General features: G+C 41.9%; 1 protein-coding gene across 5 annotated transcripts in view; it reads left to right on the plus strand.

Annotated features, from left to right (window-relative positions):
• The window catches only part of EDC3 (enhancer of mRNA decapping 3), a 60358-nt gene that overhangs the window by 32252 nt on the left and 14255 nt on the right, over window positions 1-13851 (plus strand). For all 5 annotated transcript variants that reach the window (XM_069956438.1, XM_069956439.1, XM_069956437.1 and 2 more), the window contains one exon: window positions 12207-12560. In XM_069956438.1, the coding sequence (XP_069812539.1) occupies window positions 12207-12560 (354 nt within the window). The remainder of the gene's footprint in view (window positions 1-12206; window positions 12561-13851) is intronic.

A 13851-nucleotide genomic window follows, 5' to 3' on the forward strand; every position in this document is an offset into this window, starting at 1 on the left:
ACCTTTTTTGCTGTCTGGACATCCCCTTTAACAGTGCTCCAAGAACACAGTTGATAGGTTGAAGAAAGACAAAAATCCATCAAGCCCAGTCTAGAATCCAACCTTGTTCATCCAGAGGAAGGCAAAAAAACAAAACAAAAAAACTCTTATGAGGTTACTTCTGTGGCCAACAGCAAAGCCCTGGGAGTTAATCTACTTCTGTCTGAACTCTATAAGAAATTTAAGGTGGTAGAACTTGCTGCTGATGCCTATGCATAAAGCAGTTATCAAAATACTTTCTAAAAAGGCAAAGACCTCTTGTCAGCTGATTCCCTATAGACCTATGTCTATTATCAGCAGACATTATGATTCTTACCAAAGCTTTAGTCAACAAGCTTAAAGAGGACCTGTAAACCCCCGTGCCGGGGTGACAGGCTCCTTCCCCCCTGCTAGATCCCCCTATACTCACCTAATCGCGCCAGGTCCCGCTTCCTGATGCGATTGGGTCACGGAGATATCAGCTCCCGAAGCCCGGCGCGCGCGCGCACACAATAGAGTCCAACGCTCATAGAGAATGAATGGGGAGTCCGATGCTCCGTCATTCTCTATTGGCATCGGACTCTCCTGTGAGCCTGGCGCCGGGCATCGGGAGCCGATATCTCCGTGACCCGACCGCATCAGGAAGCGGGACCCGGCGCGATTAGGTAAGTATAGGGCGCTCTACCGGGGCTGGGAGCCTGTCACCCCGGCACGGGGGGTGACAGGTATCCTTTAAAGCGTAACTGTCATTTTTTTTTTTTATTACAGAAATCAGTAGTATAAGCGATTTTAAGAAACTCTGTAATAGGTTTTATCAGCCAAAAAGCAATTTCCCAGCCTCCCCCCCCCCCCTGACTTCTTATCTGAGCATTATCAGGCAAACACGTCTTCATTACAGAGAAGCCAGTGAAGACAGGCTCTCCTCTCTCCATTCTATCCTTATGGAGGGGGGAGGGGCTGAGGGAGATGAGGGAGCAGGAAGAGGTGACATGAAGGTCAGCTGTTTGTAGACTGTCTGGGCACCTAAACCGCAGGATTCTGGGGTCAGAAAGGTCAGTGCTTATCTATGAACTTACTGAGAGAAGATTGCAGGGTGTTGTGCTTTGCAAGACTGCTCCGTGCTCAGTCACTCCTAACAGCCCCTCCCCTCTCCATAGCCACATAATGGAGACAGAAATCCTGCTGCTTCTGAAGTGAGGGAGGAGGCTGGAAGATTTCTTTTTCAGTACAGAAGGAAACTCTTTTGGTTTATAAAACCTATTACAGAGTTTCTTAAAATCACTTGTACTGTTGATATTTAATGTTTTCAAAAAAATGACCCTGAAATGACAGTTACGCTTTAAGTCTTTTTTATATGTATAGACCAGCGCAGGGAGGTTTATTCCCAGGCACTGGCCAGACATAAAGCACTGGTCTGTCCGCCCCCTGTGTCACGATCTCCCCTCTGTGATGTAGCTCCATTGATTCTAAAGCTTCATGCCCGGGAATAGACCGGCGCCCAAGAAAAGGACTGCAGCACCAGCATCCCTGCGCAGATGCCAATCCATTCATGTAAAAAACCTAAAGGAGAAGTCCATTTTTTATTAAAGTGTTGTATTGCCCCCCAAAAGTTATACAAATCACCATTTGACACTTATTATGGGAAACGCTTATAAAGTGCTTTTTAAGTGCAGGGAAAAAAGCACTTTATAAGCATTTCCCGTAATAAGTGTATATTGATGATTTGTATAACTTTGGGGGGCAATACAATACTTTACTAAAATTTTTGGCTGGACTTCTCCTTTAAAGCAAAGTACCAGTTGGTACATTCACTTTTAAGTTTTACTGTCATTTAAATAAGCTTTTGAAATGTTGCACAGGTGTGTCAGACATAAGATATAGTCAGGAGAAGTGTGTAGTAGCATGCTTCAGCTCGCTACTTAGTCTGACTCTTTACAAGGCTCCATAGCCATATAATAAAGCCTATTTCCTGCATTAGGCTATGTTCCCACACAGTATTTTTGCTCAGTATTTAGCAACCAAAACCAGGAATGGATTGAAAACACAGAGGCTGTGTTCCCATACTGTTGAAATTGAGTGGATGGTCGCCATTTATGGCAAATAATTGCTGTTATTTTAAAACGGACATTATTTTGAAATAACTGTCATTATTTGCTATTAAATGGCGGGCCATCCATTCAATTTCAACAGTGTGGGAACACAGCCTTTCTGTGTTTTCAATCCACTCCTGGTTTTAGTTGGTAAATACTGACCAAAAACATGAGCCAAAATACTATGTGGGAACATAGCTTTAAGTCGTATTGAGCACTGAGCCAGGGAGTGAAAAGCACTGACATACTTTTTCTGGTTATTATCTAACGATCAGAGGAGTCTCCGCACTCTGCAAGGTCTTCGAGACCTTGATTGGTTTATACTTTAAACATATCTGTGCCACATGTCAAAAGTTAATTTAAATGGCACTAGCACTTTAATAAAATGATGGCAACCATTATTCACCCTGACCAAACTGGCTATACATTGCTTATTTCTTGGCTTATTCCACCAGACGACTGCCACAATAGAGCCATTTTCTCCTTAGATGCAGCTAAAGGCCCTATTCCACGGAACAATTATCGTTCATAAACTCACTCCAACGACCACTCGTTAACGCTTCGTGGAATTGGTGTAAGCGAGCGAACGACACAGGCGAAATCGTTATACTGTCATTCAAAATTGTTTTTCAGCATGTCGAAAAAAAAAGTCGTTGGTCTTTGAAAGATAATTCGCTAATCGGTTCATTAAATTAGAAATCTTTCAGTCGTTCGTAAAAAGGTTTTAAAAAAGTAGGTGTGTCGTATGGTCTTGATCACCCCGGCGAACGTTTTACACGACCATGTAACGACCGCAAAATAATCGTTACACTACATATATCGTTCACGTTATGTGTTATCGTTCGCTAAAAAAAAATTTAGTGATCGTTAATGAGCGGTCGTTGGAGCGAGTTTATGAACGATAATCGTTCCGTGGAATAGGGTTATAAGGCTTTTGATAATATTGATTAACTTTGTACTATCTGAGTATGAAACAGATGGATTTCGGGTCAGTGTTTATCTCCTGGGTTCGATTGTTTTCTGGCTCTAGGGAACCAATCAGCCCAATTGCATATGGATTTATGCCAGTTGATAGTAATGCCTATTGGGTTCCAAAAAAAACGATGGAGACATCATCCTGGACAGCTCTCGTGCTCCTAAGAATAATAATTGCTGCTTGTAATTCAGTCTTATTGTGAAGGGCACCATATCATATAAGTGTCCACCAAACATGCCATAGCCACTAATAGCTCGCAGGCTACGGTAAATAATAAGTCAACAGTGGACACTCCTGCCTGGTGGCACTAGAGAGGAGGAAGTAGTAAGACAACCAACCATTTGACAGTGACACTTTAAAGGGAACCAATTGGGCTGCTATTGTTCCCCTGAGCAATGTATAAAGCTCCTGCAAAAGCCGCGGCACATACCGCCCGCGGCTGCAGCAGGAGCTTTATACCGGGGAAAAATGACTTTTATTCCCTCGGTTCGTGGCAGACACAGGCAGGGAAGTAATCATCTGGGCGGCTTCCCACCCGTGTCTAGTCACAGCGCTCTGCCTGTCAGCGCGCTCAGCGGGATGATTAACAGGCAGAGAGGCCAGTAACGGACCTCTCTTTCTGTCAATCATTGCTGCTGGCGGGGAGCCGCCCAGATGACTACTGCCCCGCTCATGTCTGTCACAAGTCGGGGGAATAAAAGTCATTTTCCCTGGTATAAAGCTCCTGCTGCAGCCGTTGTGACCCACCCATATGGCTGGGCGATAATGGCCTAAATCAATATCGCGGTTTATCGCACTTGTAGCCGCGGTAACGATAATTCAACAATAATTATGACATGCCCCTTTTTGCAAACCACACCCACTTGCCATGCAAAACCTGCGATATTTTGATTAGAAAAAGTAAAAAAGAACTGAGCAGCAACCCATGGTTAGTCTATTATTATTATTACTATTTGTCATTATTAGGGGGTCTCAGCAGAGACCTGGATGTGTATATACAGGTATACAGCCTCTACAGGATGTGTATACACAGGGGGTCATATAGGAATACACGTGTATAACTATATGGGGGGGGGGGGTGGATAGGTGTATATGACTATATGGGGGGGATGGATTGGGGTGTATTACTATACAGGAGGTACCTAGGGATAGAAGTGTATGACTATATGGGGGGGGTGGATCGGGGTGTATTACTATACAGGAGGTACATAGGGATGGGGGTACAGGACTATACATGGGAGTACATAGGGATAGGGGTGTATGACTATACAGGGGGCACATAGTGGTAGGGGCGGATAGGGGTGTATGACTATACAGGGGGGGGGGGCAGACGGGTGTATGACTATGTGGGGGGGCAGATAGGTGTTACTATACAGGGGTTTATGACTATCCGGGGGGGATAGGGGTGTATGCCTATACGGGGTGGATAGGGGTGTATGACTATATGAGGGGGCGGACAGGGGTGTATGACTATACAGGGGGAAAGGGGTGTATGACTATATGGGGGGATAGGGGTGTATGACTATACAGGGGGGACGGACAGGGGTGTATGACTATACGGGGGGGAAAGGGGTGTATGACTATATGGGGGGATAGGGGCCCGCCCAGCCCTACCCACCCGGACTATTGGTACCGCCACCCACAGTAAGGGGGGATGACCCAAGGATGTGGTCTCTGTGTAGGTGCTTGAGCAGCAGTCCCGTAAATAAATCTTTTTAACTATAGAAACACTTTATACAATAGCTGACAGCGGACGATAGACTTGACAAGACAGAAGCTGTACTGAGGAGTAGTAGAGCTAGGAGTAGTTGAGGAGTTTGTGCGGAGAGTCCAGAACAGTGGAGAGGAGCTTGTACTACCAGTTCAGAGTAGAGAGGAGTGTGTCTAGAGAGTTCCAACCCAGGGTAAAAGTGTGCTCTGCCAGAACTTTAGAAGAAGAAGAGGTAGAATACTGAAGACTTGAAAGTAGACATTTACTTGTGCCCGTGTTTCGACCTTTGTGGCTATATCACCTTTTGCCCACCAGTGTTGGGTGACCCATCCAGTGAGGGTGACACAAGCCCCAGACCTTGTTACCTCGTTACCCTCGTTCAGGGATAGGTAGAGAAGAAGAGCAGGTCCTGATTGGTGTACAGATCACAATAAACAATAACCCTTTGGTTACCTGCAGCTGTGCTAAACATAAGTACAGTTACATACACTAGTGACATCTTGGGCAAAACTTAGGTACTATTTCATCACCACAGTTACTTGAAGTACAGACTTTTGCGAAGGGTGTAACATACTGGTAACACCCGTGGTGGGACACCACAGTATGAAGCATGCTGCAGCATTTGCTACTATGTAAACTGTATGCGCTGTATGCAAATCTGCACTAACCAGTCATGTGGTGGACGTCTCTCCCTCAACTAGTCACTAGAGATGAGCAAACCTGCCGAGGTTCGGGTTCGTATGAACCTGAACTCTCGACGTCTGATTCCTGCTGTCTGCAGGCTCCGTGAAGAGGGTGGATGCAGCCGGAGGACCGCCTGGAAAACTGGGATACTGCCATAGCCATAGACTGTATCCCAGTTTTCCAGGCGGTCCTCCGGCTGTATCCACCCTCTTCACAGAGCGGGCAGACAGTGGGAATCGGACACCGAGAGTTCGGGTTCATTCGAACCCGAACCTCGGCAGGTTCGCTCATCTCTACTAGTCACAGCTCCTGGGCTGTAGTCACTCTCCTCTGCGCTCTCATCATGGCTTTCTGGGCATGATTGACAGGCCACAAGCCTGCCACATCATTTAGAGGTGGGATTACAGTGCAGAGGGGAGTGAGTACAGCCCAGATACCATGACTAGTTGAGGGAGAGGGACGACACCCACATAACTTGTTAGTGCTGATTTGCATAAATTGCAAGGAGGAATAAAACTACATTTTCAGGGAGAGTGAGACAGTGGAAACCAAGCAGTTTACATGGTAGGAAACATCATTATTGGTTCCCTTTAACATGTCAAGGGTTTGACATACAATGCGTTACCAAATTTAAATACCTGGGAATACAGATTATGACCATGTTATGACCATGACAACTTGGACAACAAGGATTTACAAATATATGCAAGCAGATCCTATTTGGAATGGTTTTGCCTTTTGGAGGAAGAAAAAAAATGTGTGTGTGTGCGCATGTGTGTATATATATATATATATATATATATATATATATATATATTATATATTATATATATATATTATATATATATATATATATATATATATATATATATATCCCTTTCAAGCAAAAGTCAGTAAATTTACTGACCTGCTTCAGATGCTCACTGTTTACACAAACAGTGACCGGGAGCTGCAACTAAACTTTCAGCTGATAGCTGACAGTTTAGTGTAATTGCCACTGGACCCCCAAAGGGGGTCCAACATCGGCATTTGCCGGCATTGGTGGATCAGTAACGGTAATTGGTTTTGTAAAAAACACATAGGATTACATTGGAATCTCTAGAAAGAAAATGCGAATTTTAACTTTTCACTCTTACTTTGCAGTTATTCCTGTGAAATGCCCAAAGGGTTAAATAACTGAATGAATGTAAATTTAAACACTTGAAAGAGTGAAGATTTCAAAATGGGTTGAATTGTGGGGTTTTTTAGTTTTTTAGCCTCAAATATATACTCCAAAACTGAACTGGTGCCTAAAGAATTTCTGAGTTTGAAATTTTCACGAAAATTTTGAAAATTGCTACTAAACATTTACGGCCTCTAACATCCCAAATAAGTAAAAGCATGTTCAACAAATGCTTTTAAAATAAAGTAGACATGTTATAGATATGAATTAATAAATAATGAATGTAGTATTACTATTTTCCTTATTGGCAGAGACTTTCAAATGTAGAGAAATGTGCTTTTTTTACATTTTTAACAACATTTTGGAGTTATTCACAAAAAAATTCTAAAGCTATCAACTCAAATTTACCACTAACATAAAGTAGAATATGTAGCAAAAAAACAATTTTGGAATCAGAAGGATTGGTAAAAGCATTCCCAAGTTATTGATGAATAAAGTGACACAGGTCATATTAATAAAATTTGCCTTGGTCCTGAAAGGGATATATATATATATATATATATATATATATATATATATATATATATATATATATATATATATATATATATATATAATAAATATAAATAATTTATTTTTTTTTTTCGATTTTCCATGAACCAGCACTTCTGTCATACATTAAGGCTGGATTCACACTGTGCTAATGCAGTATGTCCCAGGCGTACATCAGCATCCTGTCATAAAAGGGATGCTTTCGTATACTGAGGTGCACAGCACTGGGTTAATTCATTTTAATGGCTTAAACATTGTTAGCTGTTGAGTTTGTTCCGGCCACTTCCTGCAGGTACATGTTCACTTTGCTGGATTTAATGGTGCTGTCTGTTACTCAAGTCTATGGAAACATTATAGTATATTGTTTCAATGAATTTTTGAGACTATAAGGCTATGTTCACACACAGTAAGAGACCGGCCGTTCCGCGACCCCGACCGGTCTCTTGCCCGGATCATCCCGGTCGGTACTTAAGTACCGGGCGGATGATCTTTCCGGCCGAAGCGTTCTGATGCGAGCGCATCAGCGCACTCCCGCATCAGAACTCCCCATAGCACACAGTGAAGCGAGCGGCCGGAGCCGCTCGCTTCACTGTGAACTGACAGGATTTCCTACGGCTGCAATTCATTGAATATGATGTGTATACGCTCTGGCCGGGATCCCATTGAAAATAAGGCATTGTTCCACTCCGCAACAACGGCTGTACTTTTACGTAGTGTGAACATAGCCTAAAAATGTAAGTAAAAATGTGATGTAAACAGAGCCCTGAGATTTTGAGCAAATTACCTCATTTTACCTCACTCAAACCTCTGTACCAAAAGCTCCAGCATTGCTTTGTCTTTGCTCCTAAAACTAGTTTTTTAATGTCTTCAGTATCTACAGGATGAGGTGACTTAGTTAATTTATCTTTGTTACTAAAGGACTATATTTAAGTTTAATCTTACATGTGCTTGAAGTGGTTTTGCTGTTCTGTTTACAAAGTCTATCTGCCTAGATAAGCGATTTCCAGGGCATTTCAGGCTTTGAGATGGTTTCCCACCACTGAAAATGAGCAAATCCTTGCACGCACCCCTGCTGCAGGAGTGAAGGCAATGTTTATTTTTTCTTTTTCTTCAGGGATTCATTGAAGACCTGTTTCTGCCAAAAAGAGAATGCTGCTTAATAAGCTCTACACACACACACAATTAGATTAAACATTGCTTGGGCTGGGGTACACAGAGTTCATGTCTCAATGCGTGCGCTGCCTCCCAGCTCACTCATACTGTCACGGAGATACAGTGCTGCAGTTCATCCCCCAGGAGGTGGGAATTCCTTCCTCAGCACGAGATGTGAACAGGTTGTAAGCCACAGGCACGTACGCTGTCACTCAAAAGTAGGACACGGATGTACTTTTTCTCTATATATGAAATTCCTTACCTTAGAGTGAAGAGAGGAGAAAAAAATTGCTGCATGCTATATTACATAAATATAACTACATCACGCAAGGCACTGTAGATTGTTTTAATTTACATTAAAACAGTAACCACTTATGAACAATTTAGACTTTCTCCCCCCCCCCCCCCCCTTTGTGTTTTCTGGTATTTATTACATCACAGCTGGAAGATATTCTTTTGTGTCTATGCACTATATAAAATGCATGCTTTTGTTAGCTGACTATATTAATCTAAAATGGATCTCTAATCTGCCCCATTCACAGTTGTCGGGCTTCCTTCAGACACAACTTCTGCATAGCATATTATTTGTAGGGGGGGGGGGTTTCTTATTTTTCTTTAAATTACTATAGGTGTTTTTTCCCCCAGTACAAGTCATATGAATTTTTGTCATTCCAGGATTTCTATTAAAGAACTGGAGAAAATAATGCCAACTTATAGATGTTTCTTTTGACATTCTGGAGATATGCTCTAATTGCCCCTATGCTAATCAAGGGGTTAAGAGCATTTGGGGTATGCCCGATGGCCCAGCATATCTCCAGAATGCAGGGGAGAAAAAAAAGAATGATTTACAGCCCTTCAGTTAGAAAGTAATGAGCTAGTGGGGCATATCTGCAGGTTCATTGGGCAGAACCTGCTGATAGTGCTTCTTTAAAGGGAATCTGCAATTTAAAGGGAGCTGCAATTCATGCTTCAAACTTCTGACACTGTTAGATATGTTAGGACACTTAATACCTTTCATATATCTGTCAGTGCTTCCAGAACATAGAAAAATTCTTTTATTACATAGTCAAAGAGGTTTTCCTGATCTCCTGAAGTGAAAACTCCTCCCATACCTGATCCTGCTTGGGACTCGGTTTCCAGTTCCAAGCAGGGTGGGAGGTGGGGTTCTATCTTTCAGCTATTTGGGAGATTGAAAAAGCCTCTTTGACTCCTTGTATCAGAGATGAAAAGCATTTTTTTTTTTCTAAATTCTTGAAGCACGGAGATATATGAAAAGGGACCATGTGTCTCCCTGACCTAACGGCTATCTAACAGTGTCGGCGGTTTGAAACATCACTAACAGCTGACAGATTCCCTTTAAGATTAAGTCCGCTGATCAGACCAATTTCAATAGGATCAGTTGACTATTGCCCATCATGAGATGTCAGGGTGATAATTTAATTGTACATGTTCAGCAGCTAGAACCCAGATACTGATTCCTAAAACAAATGTTGAAATGAGCATGCACCTTCACCTTTCCTTTGTAACCAATGGGAGTAATGTAAGCCTACAACTGTTATCTAACCTATTCATATTCAAAGGTCATTGATGCGTCATTGTCCTGGTCACACTGAAGCAGTGCTGTACATCTTAGCCCTCTAACAACGCTAAAATTTGATAACCTTTTTATTTTTCCACCTACAGGGCTGTTTAAGGTCTCTTCTTTTGCACAAAAATCTACTATTTTTATTGGTACCATATTAATGTAGATGGGATTTTTTATAGCTTTTTATTTTCATTCTGATCTATAATGTGACAAAAAAATCAGCAATACTGTTGTTTTCCCCTCACCCTTTTCATTTCCTGAAAACAGAAACAATATCACTATATTTGGAAAGTTTGGAATATTCAGCATGCCACGATACCAAATACTGTGTGTTTTTGTTGTGCTATTTTTTTAACATATTTTTATTTATAAAAGGGGAGTAATTTCAAGTTTAATTGGGGATGGGAATTTTATATTTTTTTAAAACATTTTTTAAAAGTTGTTTAAAAATCGCTGGCAGCTCATCACTACGTGTAATAATGATGCAAGGCTGATGCGAGAGTTAAGCAAATAGTAAAGACATATACTTAACTGCCCACGTTCCTCCGATGTCCTCCTGTCTTTTTTCTGTGATTTTCCCTGCTCACCGCAGCCTCCTCTGGTACTTCCGAAACCAGTCTCTGAAGTGACAGGCGGCTGCTCAGCCAATCACTGTCCTATCACTTCAGAGACTGGATCAGAAGTGTGAGCGGCAGCTTTGGTGACTCGGGAAGCCCACAGACAAAACTGGAGGACACTGGGGGAACATAGGCAGTACAACTTTAGGGTGCAATTCACACGCACAGAATCTGCAGCAGATTTGATGACGTAGATTTGAACTTGCATATTCAAAGCAAATCGGTGCCACTGAATCTGCTGCAGATCCTGTACGTGTGAACCTACACTTAAAGCAAGGGCTGCCAGGACATCGCTGATGATATATATACAGCCCTTGCTGCATGATAATAGAGCTGTATAATAGGCTGTGTAATTGAGCTGTATAATAGTATAAGCTTACTCAGGCCCTAAGAGACCTCTGGCTGTCAGGGAAAAAGGAGTCAGTGACAGGACGTTTAGGTGTGTCACTGACACACCTAAACTCTGCAATTGCTATAGATTTAGGGGTTTAAGGGGTTAGTGCCGGAACAGGGCATTGCCAGTGGGAACGTATATAAACGTATGGCTGACTGGAACAACTTCCCCTCATTTCTTCAGAACAGGTAAATAGAGATGAGCAAACCTCAAGCATGCTCGAGTCGATCCGAACCCGAATTTTCAGCATTTGATTAGCGGTGGCTGCTGAAGTTTGATAAAGCCCTAGGGCTATGTGGAAAACATGGGTGTAGTCATTGGCTGTATCCATGTTTTCCAGACAACCTTAGAGCTTTATCCAAGTTCAGCAGCCCTAGCTAATCAAATACCGAACGTTCAGGTTCGGATTGACTCGAACCCGAACCCGGTTCGCTCATCTCTACCGGTAAACCTAACAAATTTGGAAATTTTGCTTGACGAAATGCACCAAAACTCCGACTTAACTAAATAAGAATGGCACACATGCCCTGCAATGTATTATGCATTGCACCTCACTAAGTTTTGAGGGTCATGGCTGTATTGCTAAGTGGAAATATAAAATGTGCCATATTGATAAATTGATTGTGCCATTTTATTAATGTAAAATAAGTTATATTTCTAATACCTATTTATTGGCCATGCAATATTGTGCAACCATCAGTAGTTTGCCTACAAAATCATACCGCCATTGACAGCCTATTTGGAAAAAAGCCCCACCCACAATGTGTCGGTGTGGATTTTGTTGTATTCGGACACTTAATGAGGTCTCAACCTTTTTTGTCAAGTTTAAGATGGGGGGGGGGGGGGGGGTCAGTATGAAATAACTTATTGTGTAATACCAAGGTTTGTGCTGCTGTGCGTAGTGTGACTCAGCATATGACCTTACTTATCTTAGGTCCCCTGAGGACACCAGTTTGTGTCTGTTTGCTACTGGGCTCTGCCTGAAAAACAGATCTGTGTGTAGGAGATGTGTTTTAAAAGGCAGTGTGGAATGAGTACAATATGTAAAATCAATCCTTGCAAATCAAGTTTATAATGTTCTAATAGCAAGACAGCACAGAAGCATGTCCCCCAGGCATTGTTACATTAAAATACATACATATATAAAATACATAAAATTCATGATCACAGTATAACATAAATCCATTACAAGCCATGTTGTTTAACATAAGTGATTTGCATTATACATATTTTATGATATTCATTGTTCTTTTTTTTTAATCTAGGGTCATCAAGCTGTCGCTATTCTAACCAAGCAACGCCTAAGAAGAGTGGCCCCAAGAATGGGCAGCTGAAGGCTCGAGATGATGAGTGCTTTGGAGATGACTTGGAGGAAATTCCAGATACAGATTTTGATTTTGAAGGGAATCTTGCCCTCTTTGACAAAGCTGCTGTCTTTGAGGAGATAGATACTCATGAGAGGAAGGGTGGAGGAGGCACTGGTGGTGGATCAAAGTCTCGTGGAACCCCAAGTGACAGAGCCCCAACATACAGACATGATGAAAACATACTTGAATCTGAGCCCATTGTATATAGGAGAATTATCGTACCACAACCAGGTGGGAAGGAATATTGTACAGGTAAGAGAGTCTATTATACTGGCCCCATTTGTGTCTGGCTAAAAAGAGAATTAAAGTAAATAAACAGAAAATTGTTAATTCTAGGACATGTAAGAACATTCAGGACCAGTCCAACCAGTTACTAGTTGTGATGCCATTGACAGCATAGACTTGACACTTCTCTCAATACCTCCCTCATCGAGTGGACCTGAGCCTTCTTGTAACCTTTTAAAAATTGGCAAAGGTGCCTCAGCCCATAAAACTCAACATAATAAAATTGTAAAAACTGCAGTTAAAAAAATTATATATTTATGGGTTTAAAGCTAAACATATAGGCAAGAAAAGGAAGGTGGTAACCTGGGGTAACACGAGCAACCACAGTAAATCATACATGGAATGGAAACCGGATATAGTCAAAATGTGTGCATGTGGTGTAGAAGATATGACAAAGTGCCGCATCAGGATTTATTCACACATGGTGGATTTATTGCAGAGACTTCTCGGGTGTCCCTTTCATCTGAGCAGGGCTTGCAGAAATCCATTTAGACGTACAGAACTGAAGTTTCTGCAACAAATCTACTGTGTGTGTATGCCCAAAATAAGGGTCTACAGGGAGGGAGTTATCAGTTTTTACTCAACCTGCCTAAAATAGGTTTCACATACTTTTTGTGGCGGTTTTTCATTGTTTTTTTTTTTTTTTTCTTTCCTTTCTTCCTTCTGAATCCACTTTGGGCTTTGTCACGAAATAACTGTCTTCTTCCATTTTTATGATTTAGCATCAAATGAAATATTTTAGTTTGCTCTTATACGGAATCGGGAAAAAATCAGTAGGTATACAGATAGAAATACACTGCTTAAGATAGCCAAGCACTGTATACTGCAATCATCTTGAGGGCTACACAGGGTTGAATGGTGAGAAAACCGCTTTAAGGGTAGCTTCACACGTACCGTATTGCTGCGTTTTTAACGGTGCGTCTTTAACGCTGCGTTTTTGGTGCGATTTTTACATGCGAGTTTTGATTTTCACATGAAAATCATGTGAAAATGCCCCATGGCTTTCAGTGGCCTGGACATAGGCAGCTAGTGTCATTGTGTGTACATGTTTGAAAAAATGTCTGGAACATAGACTACCTTTTGGGCCATTGCAATCAGTGGGGCCTGTGCCTATGTGCTCTGATACCCCAGCATCCAATTTTGACATTTTGAGGAACGTGCCTTTTATAAGGCACCAACGTGGTGTGAAAGCACTGTTTCAGCTCTATAGAAAATATATTCTGGCCATGTGCATAAGTTCTAAGGCTGTATTCGCATT

The sequence above is a fragment of the Dendropsophus ebraccatus genome, chromosome 1, assembly GCF_027789765.1.
Source record: "Dendropsophus ebraccatus isolate aDenEbr1 chromosome 1, aDenEbr1.pat, whole genome shotgun sequence".
Taxonomy (NCBI): Eukaryota; Metazoa; Chordata; class Amphibia; order Anura; family Hylidae; genus Dendropsophus; species Dendropsophus ebraccatus.